The following is a 19,349-nucleotide window of genomic DNA, read 5'->3' as shown; positions in this document are numbered from 1 at the left end:
CAAGCAGTGCGTCGGTGCGCGCCCGGGATCCGAACCAGCGAACCCCGGGCCGCCGCAGCGGAGCGCGCGCACTTAACCGCTTGCGCCACCGGGCCGGCCCCAATCAGTCTTCTTTTGAAAGAGAGAATGCTGGCCCCGTGGCGTTAGTGGTTAAATTTGGCATGTTCCGCTTTGGTGGCCTGGGTTCACAGGTTTGGATCCCAGGTGCAGGCCTATACCACTCATCAACCATACTGTGGCAGCAACCCACATGTAAAGTAGAGGAAGATTGGCACAGTGTTAGCTCGGGGTGAATCTTCCTCAGCAAAAAATAAAAATCATTTTTCTGTGATGGACTACACCGAACTTAGAGCTCAGGGTAAAAATGCAGGTGTTGCTTTTTCTATTTTTTCCTACTTTATCTTGAGCTTTTAAATTTTCATTTAATGATTACTTTCTTGATTTGTGTTTGGGGGCAGAGAGGAGATATTTCTGTGTGTGATTTAAAATTTAATATATGCTTTCCATAAAAAAAAATCCCAGTGGTCCAGAAGTATAAACGTACAGCAGTATTGTCCAATGGAACTTTCTGTGATGATAAAATGTGTTGTATCTGTGTTGTCCAATGTAGTAGCCACTAGCCAGCCACATAGGGCTGTCGAGCATTTGAAGTTTGGGTAATAGCCTGAGGAACTGCATCTTTAATTTTAATTAATCTAAATTTAAATAGTCACGTGTGGCCTAGTGGCTACCTAATTAGCACAGATATAGGGAGTGGAATAGAATGAGTCTTTACTCAACACCACCAACCGTCCTCATCATTTCCACTTTTGGGGATAATATTTCTTAGTGGTTTGTTATATGTCTTTTCAGATCTTTTTCTATGCTGTAACAAATAATTTTTAGATCTTTAAGTTGGTTGTTTTTAACAAAAATGGTGTTACAGGGCATCAGATGTTTTCTTTTTTCACTTACTATATCTTAGCTATCTTTCCATATTGGTATCTTTTTCATAGCTGCCTAGTACCATATTGTGCTACAATTTAGTCAGCTGTTCTCCTAATGTTGGGTACTCCTGTTCTTTTTCAAGTTTTTGCCATTAATCAATAGTGCAGTGAACATTTTTATGTATTTTTGCTCAAATATTAGTGTATTTCTGCTGAATAAATTCCCAGTAGAATTTTCAGGTCATTTTTCAATTTGATAGTCATTACTAAATTCTTTTCCAAAAAGGTTCCACTAATTCTAACACCCACCAACAGTTTGTATGAAAGTGGCAGTCACTTTCAACATTTAAATATATTAGAAATTTTTTAAGCAATAGCCTTTTAATTTTTAAAATTGTATTTTTTTAATTAATAGACTTTATAGAGTAGTTTTAGATTACAAAAAAATTGAAATGATAATGATTTAATAGCAAAATTTCTACAAATATATAAAGCGTTTTTTCCTTGAGATTAATTTATTCCACATAGAGAAATTGTTTGTTTATTGACAAAAAAGGAAACGTTCATACTCCCTTGCCTTTTCCAGCTTATATAATTTCTGTGATTAAACTTCTAAATTGGAAGATATTTGTAAAAAAAAACTTTAACCATATCATATTTGATATTTTTATATGTGGTAAATTTAATATGAAGTACATTTTAAATTATTTATCTTTCATCCATGAAGACCATATGTTAAAATGATTTATTTTGGGCTGTTCTATTTTAACTTACAGCTGTAGACAGTGAAACCAGAGACTGTCTTCAGAATACATACAATCTGAATAGTGTTCTGGCTGGAGTGCTTTGTCGGAGCAGCACTTGCCGTGATGATTCAGTGTTTTTGCAGGTATATACACCCAGAAAGTTCTTTCTCACTTAATACTTGTTCTGCCTTCCTTATTTGCAGATCAAAATTGATAGCATCTATGATAAACTGCTATCTTATAGTGTATATGCTGGCATAGTACTATATGATTAGGCCAAGTAGCTATTAATAAATTTAAGAGCTGATTGATCATACATATACTACTATTTAAAAGTTTCTAAAGAAGGGAAGCTTATCCACATCTAGCACTATTTTTGAAGAAAAACAAATCTACGTTATAACTGCTGTGACAGACTTATAAACACAGCTGTCAGCGTTTTGAGATGTTAGCTATTCATATTAAAATTATAATCTATGTTGGCATCTAGTCTTAGTCTGTTGAGGAAACATTCTACAAAACTTAAAGCTATAGATATAGTCTTATTTAGCATAGATTCAAAGCTCTTATCCCCATTATATTTCATTGAAAGTGAAATGCCATCAGGTGTAAGAAAGGAAAACAGTGCCAATTAAACTGACATTCAATATTAAAGATGGTAAAATGTGAAAAAATACGTCTTAGAATTGATGGAATATGTGTGTTTCAACCTGCGTACAAGTTTAAGATGATTGAGCGAACCGGGTTGATGATAAGATGCTCTGTTGAGATAGATTATATAGAAATGTGTGAATAGGAGATGAACCCTACGGTTCTTAGTAGTCTCATTACTTTGTATGTGTTTTAAAAACACACACAAAGAATTGTTTTAAGAAATAGAAAAGTTCTTGCTCTAAACTGCCTCCTAAAATAGTGACATGCTCAGAATATGCACTGGAGTCCATTGTGAGCATGCAATATGTTTTTATATGTTTATATTCATTACTATTTTCTTATTTTCAGTGCATTCAGCTTCTGCAGAGGTTAACATATAATGTCAAAATTTTCCATTCTGGTGCCAATATAGATGAATTAATTACATTCCTGATAGATCATGTGTAAGTATGCAACCAAACATGTAACCAAATAATCTGTTGGTTTATTTTTAAACTAAGACCATGTAACAGTTCAATTTGTCTTACGTAATTTTTTCTGACTTTTTAAATTGAATGAGACTCTGATTCTTGTTTTACTCCTCTTAGATGATTTCAAGGATCAAATGGTGCAAAGCAGCTTTAATTTTTTGTAACAATAGTATATATATTTATTTTGTAACAAAAATTAATGAAATGATAGTATACATTTGCTCTTCTTGCTAGGAGAATATACTGATGAGATAGCACATGGTCGTTCTAAACAGTTATCTCGATATTTCTATGCTGCAATTGAATAGTGTCATTAGGTTCAAAACATGAAATAAATGGTCAATACTATCAAAGCTTCACTATCTTCACATGTTAATCAGATTTTTCTTTTTGCATGTAAAAAGGAAGGAATTTAAATGTGTAAAATACTATATAATTTTGAGTAATTTAGGATGAACTTAATGCTGCTTTTATTATTTTCCTTTAAACAACAGTCAGTCTTCTGAAGATGAGTTAACAATGCCTTGTCTAGGATTACTGGCAAATCTTTGTCGACATAATCTTTCTGTTCAGACACACATAAAAACTTTGGTAAGAAATTTATTTGTAAAATGTTTCTTTCTTGTTTTGTGCTAGGTTCTATGCTTAAAGAAAATGTTATCCATCTTTCTCTTTAAAAAAAATTTAACAAGAATTCTCATGTCTGATCTAGCTGACCCATCAAAGTTAATGAAGAATCAGATTGATATAAATAGCTTGAAGCATTCCAGCCTTTGTATATCTTGTATTTAATAAGATAAGAATTAATACAAGCATTGAATACTAAAACTTTTTCTTCTCCATAGCATCCTATTATTTGTGGCATTAAATAATACAAGAAATACTGAATTATTTTGTGCTGATAGAAGAGAGGCACATGACGGGCAAACCCATTTACTTCAGCCTTTTGTTTCCACAAAATCAATGGCAACTCCACTAGAAAGATCCATGAGTGAATGCCTAGCATCAACTACCAATACTTGTGATAGGCAAAGGCACACAAATGAGGTTAACTGAACTACTGTTAAAAATATATTAAATCAAGAACATTCATTGATTCTTTAAGGTGCTTTGTGAACAGTTCCCCTCCTGTGCAGTATTCAATATTACCTGTTTAATTTTAAATTAAACAATATCTGATTTGTTAATGTGCTGGATTTTTCTGACTGACCTGGTCTTACTTTGGACGTGGAGGTTATTTTGAGCCATGGAAGTGTTTGAAAAAGATGAACATCCGCTCATAATCTCATGTCTAAAATCTGCTCTTCACTAAGATTTGTACCTATCTATACTACTGTAAGCAGTATGTGCAAGTACCTGAGATCTCACTCACTCCTTAAATGATCTCTTAAGTGAAAAGTTTACCCACTCTGTGCATGACATACTTTTTTCTTAATTGACGTGTAATTGATACAACATTATATTAGTTTCAGGTGTACAATGTAATAATTTGATATTTGTATATATTGCAGAATGATCACCACAATAAAGCTAGTTAACATCTGTCACTGTACCTAGTTAACAAAAATTTGTTTTTCTTGTGATGAGAACTTTCAAGATCCACTTTCCTAGCTACTGTCAGCTATGCAATACAGTTTTATTAAGGACATACTTTTTAAACCAAAATGTAAAACTCATAATTTTTCATTCTAATTTATTTTAAATTTTTTTCTTCCTTAGAATAATGTGAAATCTTTTTATCGAACTCTCATAAGCTTCTTGGCCCATAGTAGTTTAACTGTGGTTGTGTTTGCACTTTCAATATTGTCCAGTTTGACATTAAATGAAGAGGTTGGGGAAAAGGTAAATATGATTTTATTATTATTAAGATAATTCTGAAGCTTATAATCTCTGATACTTTAAAAGTCATTGAGGCTTTTTGTTATGTTTTGGGATGGTGTCAACTTAAATTTTTTTGTGTGATATACTTTTCCTAATTTGTTTTTAAGCTGTTCCATGCTCGAAACATTCATCAGACTTTTCAGCTAATATTTAATATCCTCATAAATGGTGATGGCACATTAACTAGAAAGTATTCAGTTGATCTGCTGATGGATCTCCTTAAGAATCCTAAAATTGCTGATTATCTTACCAGGTATGACTCTCTGGCAAATTTTAGGACTTTTTTTTTAAACCAAAATGTATTTGTGATAAATAAAACTGCCTTTTTAGATGTAGTAAACTTGGATTCTATTGATTCACAATAGACTAAATTGTAATATTTTGATGTGCTTTATTCCCATTCTTTTTGCTTTCCTGGCCTGAAATGTAAAAGTTTAACAAGGGTGTGTGTGTGTATGTATGTATGTTTTAGTCTTTCTCTCAGATGAGTAGATTGTGTCTTTCTCCAAAGTGTACACATCTTGAGTAATCTGTTTCAAAACCAGTTTTAAATCTTGAACATTATGATTTTTTGTTTTAATTTTATTTATTTAATTTTTCCCCCAAAGCCCCAGTAGATAGTTGTATGTCATAGCTGCACATCCTTCTAGTTGCTGTATGTGGGACGCGGCCTCAGCATGGCCGGAGAAGCGGTGCGTCGGTGCGCGCCCGGGATCCGAACCTGGGCCGCCAGCAGCGGAGCTCGTGCACTTAACCGCTAAGCCACGGGGCTGGCCCCAACATTATGATTTTTTGAAAGAATATTTTTATAAGAACATTCATGTCAGTATGTCTTTCTTTTTTTCTTTTTTGTATAAAAAATGGCTAAGGATTCCTTCAATATGTGCCTGTGTTGTGTTGTTAAGGTAAAATGAGAACACCTTTATATGTCCTTTCTATCTTAGTGGCACTTCCTGTAATCATGTATTTTTGAGATCAATTAGCAACTGTTTTCCAAAGAACTCATGGCCTTATTGCATCTTAAGTTAAATTTTCCCAGTGCCTAAGCTGCTTTGTGGTCCTAAGTTTTGAAATTGCTTCGAAGAGTTAAATTAACTAATCGTTCACAAATGAGAAAACATTTATTGAGCCCCCACTGTGGTCAAGCACTAGGGGAGAGGGAGTATTAGCAGTGGCAGGGATATGAAGACATAGTCTCTAATCTTGAAGGAGCATACTAGAAGTTAAAAAAACAAAAGCTAAGCATTAGGGCAAACTTGACCAGTACTCATATGGTTAACTGATATTTTGCAAAACCAAGAAGCATTCACATTAACATTTCACTTTTTCTTCTCTTAAGCACTAGTAGATAAGAGAACTTTCTTCCATAGTGCCCTCCCTTTACCTGCCCTCTCTTTATCTGTTCTAAGAGTTCTCCCAGTATATTCTCATGTCATACCCATTCTGCCCCTCAAATAGTGCTTAACAGCTTACATGTAGACAGAAAAATTCTTTTGGATATACCTCTCCAGGAGGACAGAAGGATAATCTGATTTAGCATTAGTAAGTGGTTACTTAATCACTCTGTAAATCTCTCAGGTCCATTATCTGTTTTCTGTGTAGCCTAGAACCCCAGAATCACCTCTGGAGAGAAAATTATGTTTAATTATGTGTTGTCTTCTTGTTTATCAGCTGTACCTTTAGCAAAACATTTCTGAATCTGTTCTAGAATCTAACTTAATGCTGGGTTCCTAATCAGAGTTTGAGAAAATCACACTTTATGAATTTGCATCCTACATATTCATTATCTCTAAGTTTATCTGGGCAACACTTCTTAAGTTAATTCCCAATGAACTTTTTTTCACATTTCCTATGGTGGCTCTTTCAAATATTTACCACTTTCCTCTTGCCATTTTTCACTCAAGATGACCTTATCTTTGTTTCATGGAAAAAAAATGGAATCCTATCTGATTGGAGCTCCCTCATCTGTGCTGAACAAAGTTACTTGTGTTTATACCAATTCTTACTTATTGTCATTCTGTTTCACTCATAGGTATATCCTGTTATGCTGTGCATTAAGCTCTCATTCTGTGCTATCGTCAGCAGTTTCCCCTCTCTCTTCAGTGCTTCCCATTCAATTGACGGTCTTATACATATGCTCAACTTTCGACTTTTTCTTCAACCATTTGTCCATTTTAAAATCTGTGATCTCCCATTGCTTTCAAGGTGACTATCCAAATTCTCAGTACAGCCCTCCAAAATCTAGTCCCTCACAATCTCTCAGCCTTATTTCTTCACTTTTGCTTTCTTATGTACTTTAGTCTATTTCAGACTATAAATAGAACCTCCAGCTTGTTAGAAATGCCCTTTCATGTATCCGTATGCTATTTCCTCTGAAGTACTTCCTCTGGAAGGCTGGAATACTCTTTCCCCTTTATACGTCTAACTCCTGTTTATTCTTTAAGACTCAAGTCTGGGAAGCCTCACCTGATCAGGCCTGTCTCACCAAGTCTGGGCTTGATACCCATCCTCTGTTTCACAGCATCCTATACATTTCTCCATTATAGCGTTGTATTGCACATTACATCTTGTTGTTATTTTCTATCTTTCTGCCTCCATCCTTAGACTGTGAGCTCTCTGACAGGGCACCATTCTCCCACATCCATGATGCACCTGTCACATATAGTATAATGTGAGTGATACCTTTAGTACCTCTTAGAGTCGTGTAACACAGGGCCCTGCCCCTTACCTCCATCTCTGCAGAGCCTAATTTAATGCTTGGCAATTGTAGGTGCTTTATAAATAAGTGGCTGTTTAATTTATTAGAATATTCCATGTTCTTTGAATTTTTGCAAACTGAACACAGCCTTTAAAAAAAAAAGGCAATTGAGGTACTGAAAGTTTCAATGATTTATTTATTGCCACATGAGTCATTGTTTTTTCACTGTTCAGTAAGTGACAGAGCCAATTTATGTATATCATAGTGGTAGAATATGTTTTAAGTATAAACTTTACCAAGACTATTCTATATTAGAAGCTCAAAATAAATAAATGAAAGAAAATACACTTAATTTTATTTATTTATTTTTTTTGCTGAGGAAGATTCCCCCTCAGCTAACATCCGCTGCCAATCTTCCTCTTTTTCTTTTTGTATATGAGTTGCCACCACAGCATGGCCACTAACAGACGAGTGGTGTAGGTCCACGCTTGGGAACCAAACCTAGGCCAGCAAAGTGGTGCATGCTGAACTTAACCACTAGGCCACCGGGGCTGGCCTTAAATTTTATATTTATCTTGTACATAAATCCTCTTTGATGTGTCAGTTTCTTAATTATCATTTGATGTATATTTTTATTTTAAACCTAGGTATGAGCACTTTTCTTCATGTCTTAATCAAGTATTAGCTCTTCTTAATGGAAAGGATCCTGATTCTTCTTCAAAGGTATGTAAAAACATAACTTTTTGTTTTAAACATTTCAAAAACTATAATGTACAGAAAAATCTAAGTGCCCAGCTCTCTGAATTTTTACACTGAACACATCCAGTGTCTAGATCAGGAAATAGAACATTACCAATACTCTAGAACCCTCCTCAAATTTTCGTACACTGGTACAATCCCTTTGGAAAACTGTTTCACAGTGCCTACTGAACATATGTGTACCCTATGACACAGCGATTCCACTCCAAGCTACATAGCGAAGGGAGACATGTCCATAAGCTCACCAAAAGACGTGTAGAAAATGTTAAACAGAAAAATGAAATTTTTTAAATGATACCATTTACTGATTTTAAAAAATGTCAAATCTTATGGGATAAATCCAACCAAACATGTACACGGCCTCTAATCTGAAGTTACAAAACATTGAGAGAAAAGACCTACATAAATGCAGATATACCAAGTTCATAAATTGGAAGAGTTTATAATACTAGGTCAATCAAAATTACAGCAGGTTTTTTGTTCGTATTTGTTTTGTTTTTGGTGTTTTGTGGAGATTGGGAAGCTGATTATAAAAATCATATGGATATGCAAAGGTCCCAAAATAACCATGGCTATCCTGAAAAAAATGAACAAAGTTGGAGGACTTATAGTACTACCTGATATCAAGACTTAATGTAAAGCTGCAATAAATAAGACAGTACAGTATTGTCGTGAGGATAGACAGCTAGCCCGATGGAACAGAGTACAGTCCAAAACCAAACCCACAGTATATTGTCTCCTGATTGATAACAGTACAATCTTAAAAGTATGGTCATTTTAGTAAGTGACACTGAGTCCATTGAATATCCATGTGGGAAAAAAACTGAATTTTGACCCCTACCTCACACCATATGTGAAAATCAGTTCCAGAAAATTGTAGATCTAAATGTGAAAGGTGAAAGAATAAACTTTAGAAGAAACAGCTATCAGATTATCTTCACAGCCTTAGGATAGACAAAGATTTTCGTAAACAGGAAGCAAAAGCACCAGCTATACAGGAAAACAGTTGATAACTTGGACTACTTGAAAATTAAGAGCTTCTGTTTATGAAAAGACCACCAATAAGAGAGTGAAAAGGCAACTCACAGAGTGGGAAAAGGTATCTTCAGTATGTATATCTAACAAAGGACTCTTATCTAAAGTATATTATTTAAAAACTTGTACATATAAATCAGAAAAACCCTGAACCCAGTAGATAACCGGAGCAAAATAAACTTGAATTGATCATAAATATGAAATGGTCACTCAACTTTATTAACCTTCCAGGAAATGTAAATTTAAATGGTAATGCGATACCGCTACATACCACCAGATGGTTAAAATTAAAGATATGGATAATATCAAGCATAGATGAAAATGTAAAAAATTCATAAGTGTCACAGTACTCGTGGGCTGAAATTGGTACAACCACTTACGAAAATTGGTATTATCTATTAATGTTAGACATATGCATAAACTACGACCCAGCAATTCCACTGGTAAGTATTTACCCCCAAAGAATTGAATACATATATTTACCAAAAGACATGTACAAAACATAGCAGTACTGCTCCTAATAGCCCAGAATTGGAAACAACCTAAATGCCATCAGCAGTGAAATGGGCAAGTAAACTATGGTATATTTATACACTGGAATACTATACAGCAATGAGAATGGGTAAAATGCAACTGCATGCAGCAATGTGGATGAATGTCACTAACAATGCTAAGCTAAAGAAGCCAGATGTAAGAGTATACACTGTAAGATTCTATTTATATGTAAAGTTCCATGTGAGTTTTTTATATAAACTGGCAAACTGATTGAAAATTTTATATGGAAATGCAAAGATTCAAGAATAGCTAAGATAAAATTAATCTGTGGTGTCAGAAATCTGATGTTGAGGAATGGTTGGGGCATTGTCTAGGAGAGGACACAAGGGAAGTGTGGAGTTTTGGTAGAATTCTCTTGATCTGGTTGCTAGTTACACAGGGTATTCACTTTGGGAAAACCATCTAGCTTTGCACTAGTGATTGATTTGTTTATTTCTCTGTTATACTTGGAAAATGTACATGAGAAAGTATTTTCGTGCATGTGCATAACATATCTCTGGTAAGATAAATAAGAAACTGGTAACATTGCTTGCCTCCAGGGAATATACTAGAGGTCAGGCCGATACCGTTGACTTTGGGACCAAGTGACGGTATTATCTATTCAAAAACAAGTACTACAATTTATATTTAAAAGAGAATAAATCAAAGATGATTTTTATCATTTGTTACATAATATATGCTAATGGGCTGAATTCTATTAAAATCAGATACTGTCAAGTTGGTCAAAACACAAATCCCAATTATTTGTCATTTATAAGAAACAGATAAAGAAAGGTAGAAAATTAGTGAATAGGCAAAGAGATACCAATTTTTTTTTAAATGATAGGTTGGTCATATATGAAATAAGATAGAGTTTAACTTAACAGCTAATAAACAGGTTGATGTGGGATGTTATGCAGTGGTGTAGGGCCTGTTGATAAACGAATTCAACTGAGTAAATTTCAAGATCTAATTGGCTTTATTAAACAATTCATGAATTGGGCAGCATTTCATCTGGCAAGCAGAGAGGTTCTCTGAGGGGTTACACAACATAGAAGGCTTTTGTAGTAAGGAGGGTGTGACAAGGAAAGAAAGTCATCAGCAATGAAAAAATGAAAGTTCATTGGAGGAAAGTAGAAGTTCAGGTGATGACAGCCTCTCATTGGCTGAGCTGTGGCATTTTCCATTGGCTGAGCTTATCACTGGGCAAGAAGGAAGTCATCCTTCATCCTGCTGAAGTAATAAGTAGTTGCACTTCCTCTTTGGGAGTGCAAGGTGTGTCTACCTGTTGGGGTCAGTAACTGATGCTTCTTCCTCTTGGGGTCTGTAATTGATGTCTTCTTGTTTGAGGTGATTGACAAGGAGTGGCAGGGTGTGAGAGCTCCCTCTACAGGCCTTCCTGACTCCAATTTATTTGAGGTTTCCCTTATTAATTTTCACAGGCCCAATTTATGAAGTAAAGAAGAAATGAGGTAGAATTGGGGAGCTAAGGGGCATAATACCAGTAGTTTGCAAACGTAGTATGGAACTAGCCATTCTTAAGGTTTTAAAGCTTTGGGATGCCACTTTTGAATATTATCCTAAAGTATGTTTTATAACAATTCTTGAATCTTAGCATGATAGCAAGTGTTCATAATTACTAATTTCATTTTTTAATTTTTTTTTTAATTTTAAAAACAGAACATGTTTGTGCTTAAAAAAATAAGTACTATAGAAGGTGTGTAACATTAGTTGAAGTTGCCCTTCCTTCTTTGGCTCTCACAGTCCTGCTTATCAGAAGTAACCATCATTAACAAATTTCTTTGTAACCTTCTGGAACATAACCACATTTTAAAAAATAATACTGATAGAAATATTGGAAGCTGCTTTTAATTTCTGTTTTAGAGTATTTTCTTAAAAAGTATATGTCATTTTCAACTACCTCATTTGGTTGCTTTGTGCATTCAAGTCCAATGAAATTGACATTTAATGAAGACTTTATATTGCACAGGTTTTAGAATTACTTCTTGCCTTCTGTTCAGTGACTCAGCTGCGCCACGTGCTCACTCAGATGATATTTGAACAGTCTCCATCTGGTAACACTGTTCTGGGAAGCCGTTCTAAAGGTTTGGAACCTGCTGTGGCTCTACTTCGTTGGTCAAGCCAGCCTTTGGATGGATCAGAAAACTGTTCTATTTTAGCATTGGAGTTGTTCAAGGAAATATTTGAGGTAATAGAATGATTGACAAATTGACTTTTCCACTTTTATGATTTTCAGTGAACAGTTCTCAAAAATGTTTCTAATAAACTTCCAATTGTTCATAGACTTTAGGAAAACATCTCAATTACTAGACTGCCTACCATTCAGCTACTGAATTTTTTTTTTCTGGCAAAGTCACAAATATTAGTGTTTTCCCTTTTTTCACTGAATATCTTGTATATACATTCCTTTCAGTGTAATAAGTATAAGTGTTAACTAAGATTTGTATGGTTTGTTGTATGACTGTACTTCTTACAGTAGTCACAGTCTGTCTCTCCATCTCAGTGGATACTATCTACTGTCCTTATTAACGTGTTGAGTGGATTAATATAGGAACATTGGATTCAGTCAGTGAAATGGAGTGGAACATGCCAGACACTGCTAAGCACTTAGGATGCAGACAAAAATCCTTTCCATAGAGGCCATTACATTCTGGGAGATTCTACCATGTGCGTCATTTAGCATTCTCTACTATTCTCCCTGTTTTTATACCCGTACTACCTACCCCAGTATCTTTCTAGAGTGTTTCCCCTCTTGTGACTGGATCCTGTGCACAAATAAAAATGTGTAGAGTAATTAAATGTATTTGTTAAGGATTATGCACAAATTATTCTTTCTGTTTTATGTTGGTCTTGACTGTTAACAATCAGTTTTAGCATTTAAAAATCCATTTGAGATTCTTGATGGGAATTATTTGTGGTTGTAAAGTATTAAGACCAGTGTCTATTATTTAATTATTATAATTACATTTAGCAAATTCAGGGTATTTGTTTTCAGTAATACTTTCAATTTAGAATAATGTTTAAATCACAGATACAGTCCATTTTAAAAAGTCTTATTTGCAGTTTCCTTTTGAGAAAAAAGTCATTATAGCACTCAAAACTGGATAAAAGGGTAGATTTAAATAGGAGACACAGGTCAAAGAACTACTGAAGTAGTTATAAGAAATTTAAAGAGAGTGTTGCAGCTCAATGATGACTATTTTTGCATTCTGTATTCCATCTTTATTTGTATTTTTAATCATCGGTGGTGGTTATTTCTCCAGGATGTCGTAGATACTGCTAACTGTTCCTCAGCTGACCGTTTTGTGATCCTGCTGCTGCCTACAATCCTTGACCAGCTTCAGTTCACAGAACAAAATCTAGATGAGGCCTTAATTAGAAAAAAATGTGAAAGGATGGTCAAGGCTGTTCAAGTTTTGTTAAATATCCTTTACTGTTATAAACATGGAAACAAAATAACCACTCATTTTTTTTTCTAGCATTTATGGCATTTTTGTCTTCATTTGTAATTTTTTCACTTTTCATGCTTGTAGGTATTCAGAATTATTGAACTGCAGTTTAAACTATAGTTTAATTCTCAATGAACAGTCTAAAAAAGTTATACAGAATTTTTTTTCCTTGTTTTCTATGTAAAACTTTTAAGCTAAAGAACATTTTCAGAAATGCTTTTTAAACTTGATTGGGATCTTTTTATGACAGTTTGAGATTAGGAGATATATTCTAAAATAACTGCCCTGTTACTCTCTTCTGGTGCTAATTGCTGCCCCTAGATGATTTGTGGTACCATTCTTTGGTGGAGTGTATGAGACAATAAGGAAATATTAGTAGAGTTGTCATTATTTTAGCTTAGTTTTTTAGCTTGTGTTTTAAAAATTAAAACTTCCATAAATGTTTTAATGAAGATGACATCACACTTGGTCATAAAAACAATTATCAAGACAAATTAATTCATTTCAAAAAAAGAAGACCTTGAGTACAATGTGTCACTGCTTAACTTCTGTATACTGACTGTCTTAGGTCTTTCCTTGTGTTAGCTTTTTTTAGATAGCTGATTCTAAATTGCTAAAAAGTCCAAGTCTAATTTTTTAATATTTCAATAATGCTTTTTTTTATTATCAGCAAGGAGCCACTATATCTCAGCCAGATGTCTTACATTTACCTGGTCAAGTTTCCTTGTATCTCAGAGCAACAAGAATTTGTTCAACTTTGTCCTGCCCTAGAGTAAACTCCACATGTGTTTAATCTCTTCTCTGAGCTGCTGCTGCATAATTTTTCTCTACCTTTACAGCAGTGATTCTCAGCCCTGGCTATGTATTAGAATCACCTGGAGAACATTTACAATACTGACACCAGAACCTTACTTCCAGAGATTCTAACTTAAATGGAGTAATGTGAACCCCTAGGCAGTGCTTGTGATTGTTTAAACTACCCAGGTGCTTCTAACATGCAGCCAAAGTTGAAAACCATTGCCATAGAGACAAATGATTACTTTGCTTGAGATGTCTGTAATATATGCTTAGAGATGTCTATAATATATTCGGGCCTTCTCTTGTTGAATGTACCTAACTTGACTCTTTTTTAATGATAGATATTCAAATTAACTTACAATATACAAATTAGGAGAAAATAACTTACCTTGGTTCAATAAATATTTATGGAACCATTGTGATACTGCTAACAGAAAACTAACATCTAGTAGCGAAACAGATCCTTTTTCTGCTTTACCTTTGAGTCAGAAATTTTTGGTGTCAGTCTCATCTCTTACCATGTATTAGTCACTTAAATGCTCTGAGCTCTAATTTCCTAATATGTCACTGAGCTAAGGGAACAATAATTGGAGTGACGAGGTAATTTATATGAGATCATCCTAAATGCTGTAAAGTGCTATACAAATATATCTTTTGAGAATTTTTGTGTCTGTCCCTTAACAAAACTTACCTCTGTGTGGTGATGATACTCTAAGAATTCATGTTGCAAAAATTGTGACTACTATCAAATGTACCACTCTGATAGAACAACAGTTTACATATGGCAAGATTGATCTGGGGTTTGGAACAAAGGTAGCAGATTCTGAATTGTGGTGAGTATATGAAATACAAATGGCAAAATGATAAGGCCAAACTTCATAAAAATCAAAAGATGTAGTGATTCTCATCCCTTTAGGAGGATCATCCTTGGGTATGTTCTAGTAACTCAAGGTGTAGCAAAGAATTAAAAATATTTTCATAATGAATTTTTAAAAAAAACTCAGTCAATTCATAGATCACATGCTTTTGAAGAAACATTAACATGTGATTTATTTTTCATTGTTTAGGTTTGTTTTGTCTTGTTTTAATTTGTTGTGATTATCTAAGGGTCTTTTATACTCCTAAACATATCTTTTCTGAGGATCCTTTTTGACATTGCCTCAGTAATTATTTTTATGTTTATTTAATTTTATATTTTTAAGTGAAAAAGCATGAAAAAACAGAAGGATAGTTTTTTTTACAAGGAAATCAGTCACTGCTGAAGGTTTACTAATAACAAAGACACCTCTTCTTCCTTAGCATGTCAAGACTTATGGTTAAAGGTGAATTTTCACTGAGAGTAATGAGATTATTTTATCCCCACGACATATGATTTAAGTCCATCTAACAAATCTTTATTGAAGACCTGCTAAATGCTAGACACTATGATTTGTTCCAATTTGCATAAGTGTTATGATTGTCAGTAATTGTCCTCCTCAAGAACAGGATTATCTCTTTTTACTTTTTTATATTCCCTTTCAGATACAAGGCTGAGAACACAGCTTAGTATAATTCATTCAGTAAATATTAGGTATTTTATGTTGCCTAAGGTTGCCCTCTATTGTTGCTATTCCAGTGACGAAGCTAAAAATTAGATAGTTCGTGTTGCCGATGCTGCTAGTAACTTGAAGCAGAGAATTGAAGCGTGTTGATATTTGAGAGTAGAAAAAGAAACACTGTCTAAACTTAGACTCGCAATGCCAGTGTGTTCTCTTTGGATGTTGGGTTATAAGGATGTTGGTCTCTGATATTTTTCTTTTTCAAAAGAAACAATACTTAAATCTTCTTGAGGTTAAAAACAAAGGTGTTAGTTTTTTATTTTCTTTAGAATAATGGTCAGAAGTAAGCTCTGAGCAATTTTTGAGTCATCTGATCTAAATATGACTTGTTTTTAAAGCAAACTTGCTGCTGATGTAATTTTGAAAACTCTTGATTTGATGAACAAACTTAAACAGCTGGTTCCTGGTATGGAAGTAAGTTTCTACAAAATCCTGCAGGTGAGTTTAAGCTCTTCAAATATTGAAGTTTATTTATATGTAAATGCTTCCTAATATATAAGTTTCTGTTTTAATATTCTTAATTTTTAGAAGATGTTTCTCTTAGAATTGGCCATGAGAATAAAGTTTGAAGTTCTTAATTAAGTAGCTGCAATATTCTCACTACGTGGTTGTTTTACATGGATTCATAGGAATTGAACTTAAGTGCTCCTGATTCTAATGTACAGGATGTTCATGATAGTGGGGCTTCCTCAGCGTTTTCCTTCTTGTGTCATACTTCAGGTTTCTTTATTTCTGTTGGCATTGCAGTGCCACACATGGGGGAGTGGTGTTTGTTTTGGGGTTTTTCTTTTTGGTTGGGGTTGATGAGGTAGGATATTAAGAGGATAGGGAGACATCTGGAAGAAAAGGACTTGATTGTGAGTGATAATAAGATGAGAGAGAGTGTGCAGAAAACAGCTAATTCACAAATTTTGATGATAGCAGTAGCTGAATAAGAGCTCTAGGTATTCATCTTGATAGCCACAAAACCTGGCTTATAATCAGTGTTTAACAAACGTGTGAATTAAGTTACTATAATGTAACAAGGATGGCTCTAGTGCCTGTGTAGACAGGATAGAAGCCCAAACTGAAACCTTAGGCACGGGCTACTTGTATACTTTGAGAGCATAATGCTTAAGAAATGAGTTCAGATGTTGACTCCACTTACCAGTCAGTGCAGACCTGAGCAAGTTGTTTCACCTCTCTGAGCTCCACTTTCCTTGACTACAAAGTAGAAATAATCATCCCCCTCAATGGGAGGAGTTATGAGGGGTGACTATGGGGGTTATGGAAATAAAGGCCAGCTCTTATCATGGTTCTGTGGTATTAGCTTATTCCTGAGTACCTACAAGACACTCAACATTGTAAAATGTTGGCAATTATAAAAGATTTACATTTTAATATTTTTCTCTATTAACAACGTACTCAACTTAGAAATTGAGTCAAATGGATTTTATGTCAATTCTTAGGAGGTGTTTTTCAAAATAGATGATTTGGAGCTTACAGTGCTAATGTAAAATATACTGACATGAAAGACTTATACTTTAAATATAATTATTTTAGTTACTAAATTAATTTTTTGTGTGTGTGTGAAGAAGATTGGCCCTGAGCTAACATCCATGCCAATCCTCCTCTTTTTGCTGAGGAAGACTGGCCCTGGCCTAAGATCCATGCCTATCTTCCTCTACTTTTATGTGGGACGCTGCCACAGCATGGCCTGCTAAGCGGTGCGTTGGTGCGCGCCCAGGATCCGAACCCGGGCCACCAGCAGCGGAGCATGTGCACTTGACCACTACGCCATGGGGCCAACCCCTAAATTAAAATTTTTTACTGAGTTAATTTGAATTTTACTTTTATTTTTGACTTTAATTTGGAAATGATTCACCATTTTTTCTTTTAGCTAGTTTTTCTTTTATAGTAGCTAGAAAAATAAAACAACAATTCAAAACATCAGTCAGTTGTGTATAAGACATATTTTAAATTCATCAAAATACTTAAGACATGATTTTCATAGGCACAACCAAAAGCATTCAAAAGCTTTGCCAGATTTTTTAAGCTAGGGTTCATATTGATTGAGTAGACAGTTATAACAAGGTAAAGACTAATAAATACATTCAAACATCAGATAGAAACACTTAAGAATTTGCCTAGAATTATTTTATGATTTAGCTCTGTTTACTCACCTTACTCTAAAAGACCTGACATTATTTATTCTTTCTGCCTCTTATTTTCTGGCTTCTGATTTGCTTAGGATCCACGCCTGATTACTCCCTTGGCGTTTGCTTTAACGTCAGATAACAGAGAGCAAGTACAGTCTGGACTGGGAATATTATTGGAAGCTGCTCCACTGCCAGATTTTCCTGCTTTGGTGTGAGTTGTAATCACTTGGAATGTAGCTCTTGTGGTGCCCGAATATCCTGCTGTGTTTCTTTAGTAGTCCTCAATATAGATAGATTAGAAAATTAGTGAATTGAAGACTTCATTGTAATAGATAGTAAGTTTTCAAGTGATTAAAAAAAAAATTGATTTCAATACCTGAAAAGGCCAGGTATATACTCACTCAGGGAAAAGCTAGATCCATGTTGTTGAATATGTTATCCGGGTTCTATGCCTCTCTGTCTCTCGCCATCTCGTTTTAACATAGTAGCTTCTGGACTAAACTTACATCCTACCAGTTTAGTTCCTCCATGGAAAGAGCTTTTCCCTCCCAGTTGTTTCAGTGATAAGTCTAAGCATCGCTCTCACTGACCAGATCTGTGTCATTTGCCAAGTAGGGGACCTTGGCAAATGCCAAGGGTTCAGAACTACATGGACTCAAAGTTGGGATGGGGTGGGTGGGAGAGTTCCTAAAGGAAAATTCTGTGCTTTTATCGGAAAGTGTTACAATGGCCAGGCAAAATTATCTGCTGTGCTCGTTAATTTCAAAAGTTAAAAGAGTATTTGCTGTTATGTTTGAAAAAAATTCAGATTTGGGGGGCTCTCTGTAAACTATATGATTGACAAAATGTCTAGTATAGGTCTACTTTAATTTTAAAAAGTTTAAGTGGTTTATATAAATGAATTTGCGAAAGTGGTTTGAATAAACTGAAGCAGTTGGTAAATAGGTAAGACATTCTTATATGCCAGGGTCAGCAAACTATAGCCAGCAGAAAAGAGCCAATTTTTGTAAAGACAATTTTATTGGAACAAGGCCACACCCATTCATTTTCATATTGTCTGTATTGTCTATGTCTGCATTCATGCTATGACATCAGGGTTGTAGTTGTAACTGAGACTATATGGACCCTTGGGGCTAAAATACTTACTGCCTTGTTCTTTAAGAAAAAGTTTGCTAACTTCTGCTATTTCTATTAACTGACTTAGCAAACTCATTATCTTCAGAATTAATAGTTTAGGTAGTCATAAATTAAGAGATGAAGAACTATAGAAAAGAAGACCTAGAGACCACATAATCAAAATTCCTTTCATTTTATAATATTTTTTAACAAATAAATGGACAAGTAGGGAGCTTCTCAATTTATAAGATAGAAGTGAGCTGTGAAGCTGCTTCATTTTGTGGTGGCTTGCTTGCTTTATATGTGGTAATCTCACATGAAGCCAAACCCCCATGCTTCAGAGGGGAACGCTTCACCTTCGCTGAAAGTGGGAGTCAGCCTCTTGTCTGTGTGTGAGCCCTTCCTACCATTTCACTGTGTCTTGGCCATCTTGTCTTACTTGTGTGGTATAATTTTCTCTTTGGACATTATCTCAGGTGTCCGTTTATGTCCATTTATTTTATCTATGTCCTTTTATGCCTTTGTT

General features: G+C 34.7%; 1 protein-coding gene across 1 annotated transcript in view; it reads left to right on the top strand.

The window, feature by feature from the left end:
* The window catches only part of CIP2A (cellular inhibitor of PP2A), a 40,163-nt gene that overhangs the window by 4,967 nt on the left and 15,847 nt on the right, over positions 1-19,349 (top strand). The window contains exons 3-13 of the mRNA XM_058555750.1: positions 1,703-1,815; positions 2,675-2,769; positions 3,291-3,387; positions 4,516-4,638; positions 4,785-4,930; positions 8,023-8,098; positions 11,694-11,912; positions 12,988-13,147; positions 14,663-14,804; positions 15,908-16,007; positions 17,800-17,918. Of these exons, the coding sequence (XP_058411733.1) occupies positions 1,703-1,815; positions 2,675-2,769; positions 3,291-3,387; positions 4,516-4,638; positions 4,785-4,930; positions 8,023-8,098; positions 11,694-11,912; positions 12,988-13,147; positions 14,663-14,804; positions 15,908-16,007; positions 17,800-17,918 (1,390 nt within the window). The remainder of the gene's footprint in view (positions 1-1,702; positions 1,816-2,674; positions 2,770-3,290; positions 3,388-4,515; positions 4,639-4,784; positions 4,931-8,022; positions 8,099-11,693; positions 11,913-12,987; positions 13,148-14,662; positions 14,805-15,907; positions 16,008-17,799; positions 17,919-19,349) is intronic.

Source organism: Diceros bicornis, chromosome 15, assembly GCF_020826845.1.
Source record: "Diceros bicornis minor isolate mBicDic1 chromosome 15, mDicBic1.mat.cur, whole genome shotgun sequence".
In the NCBI taxonomy this organism is placed as follows: Eukaryota; Metazoa; Chordata; class Mammalia; order Perissodactyla; family Rhinocerotidae; genus Diceros; species Diceros bicornis.
This window is presented reverse-complemented; position numbering and strand designations above follow the sequence as displayed.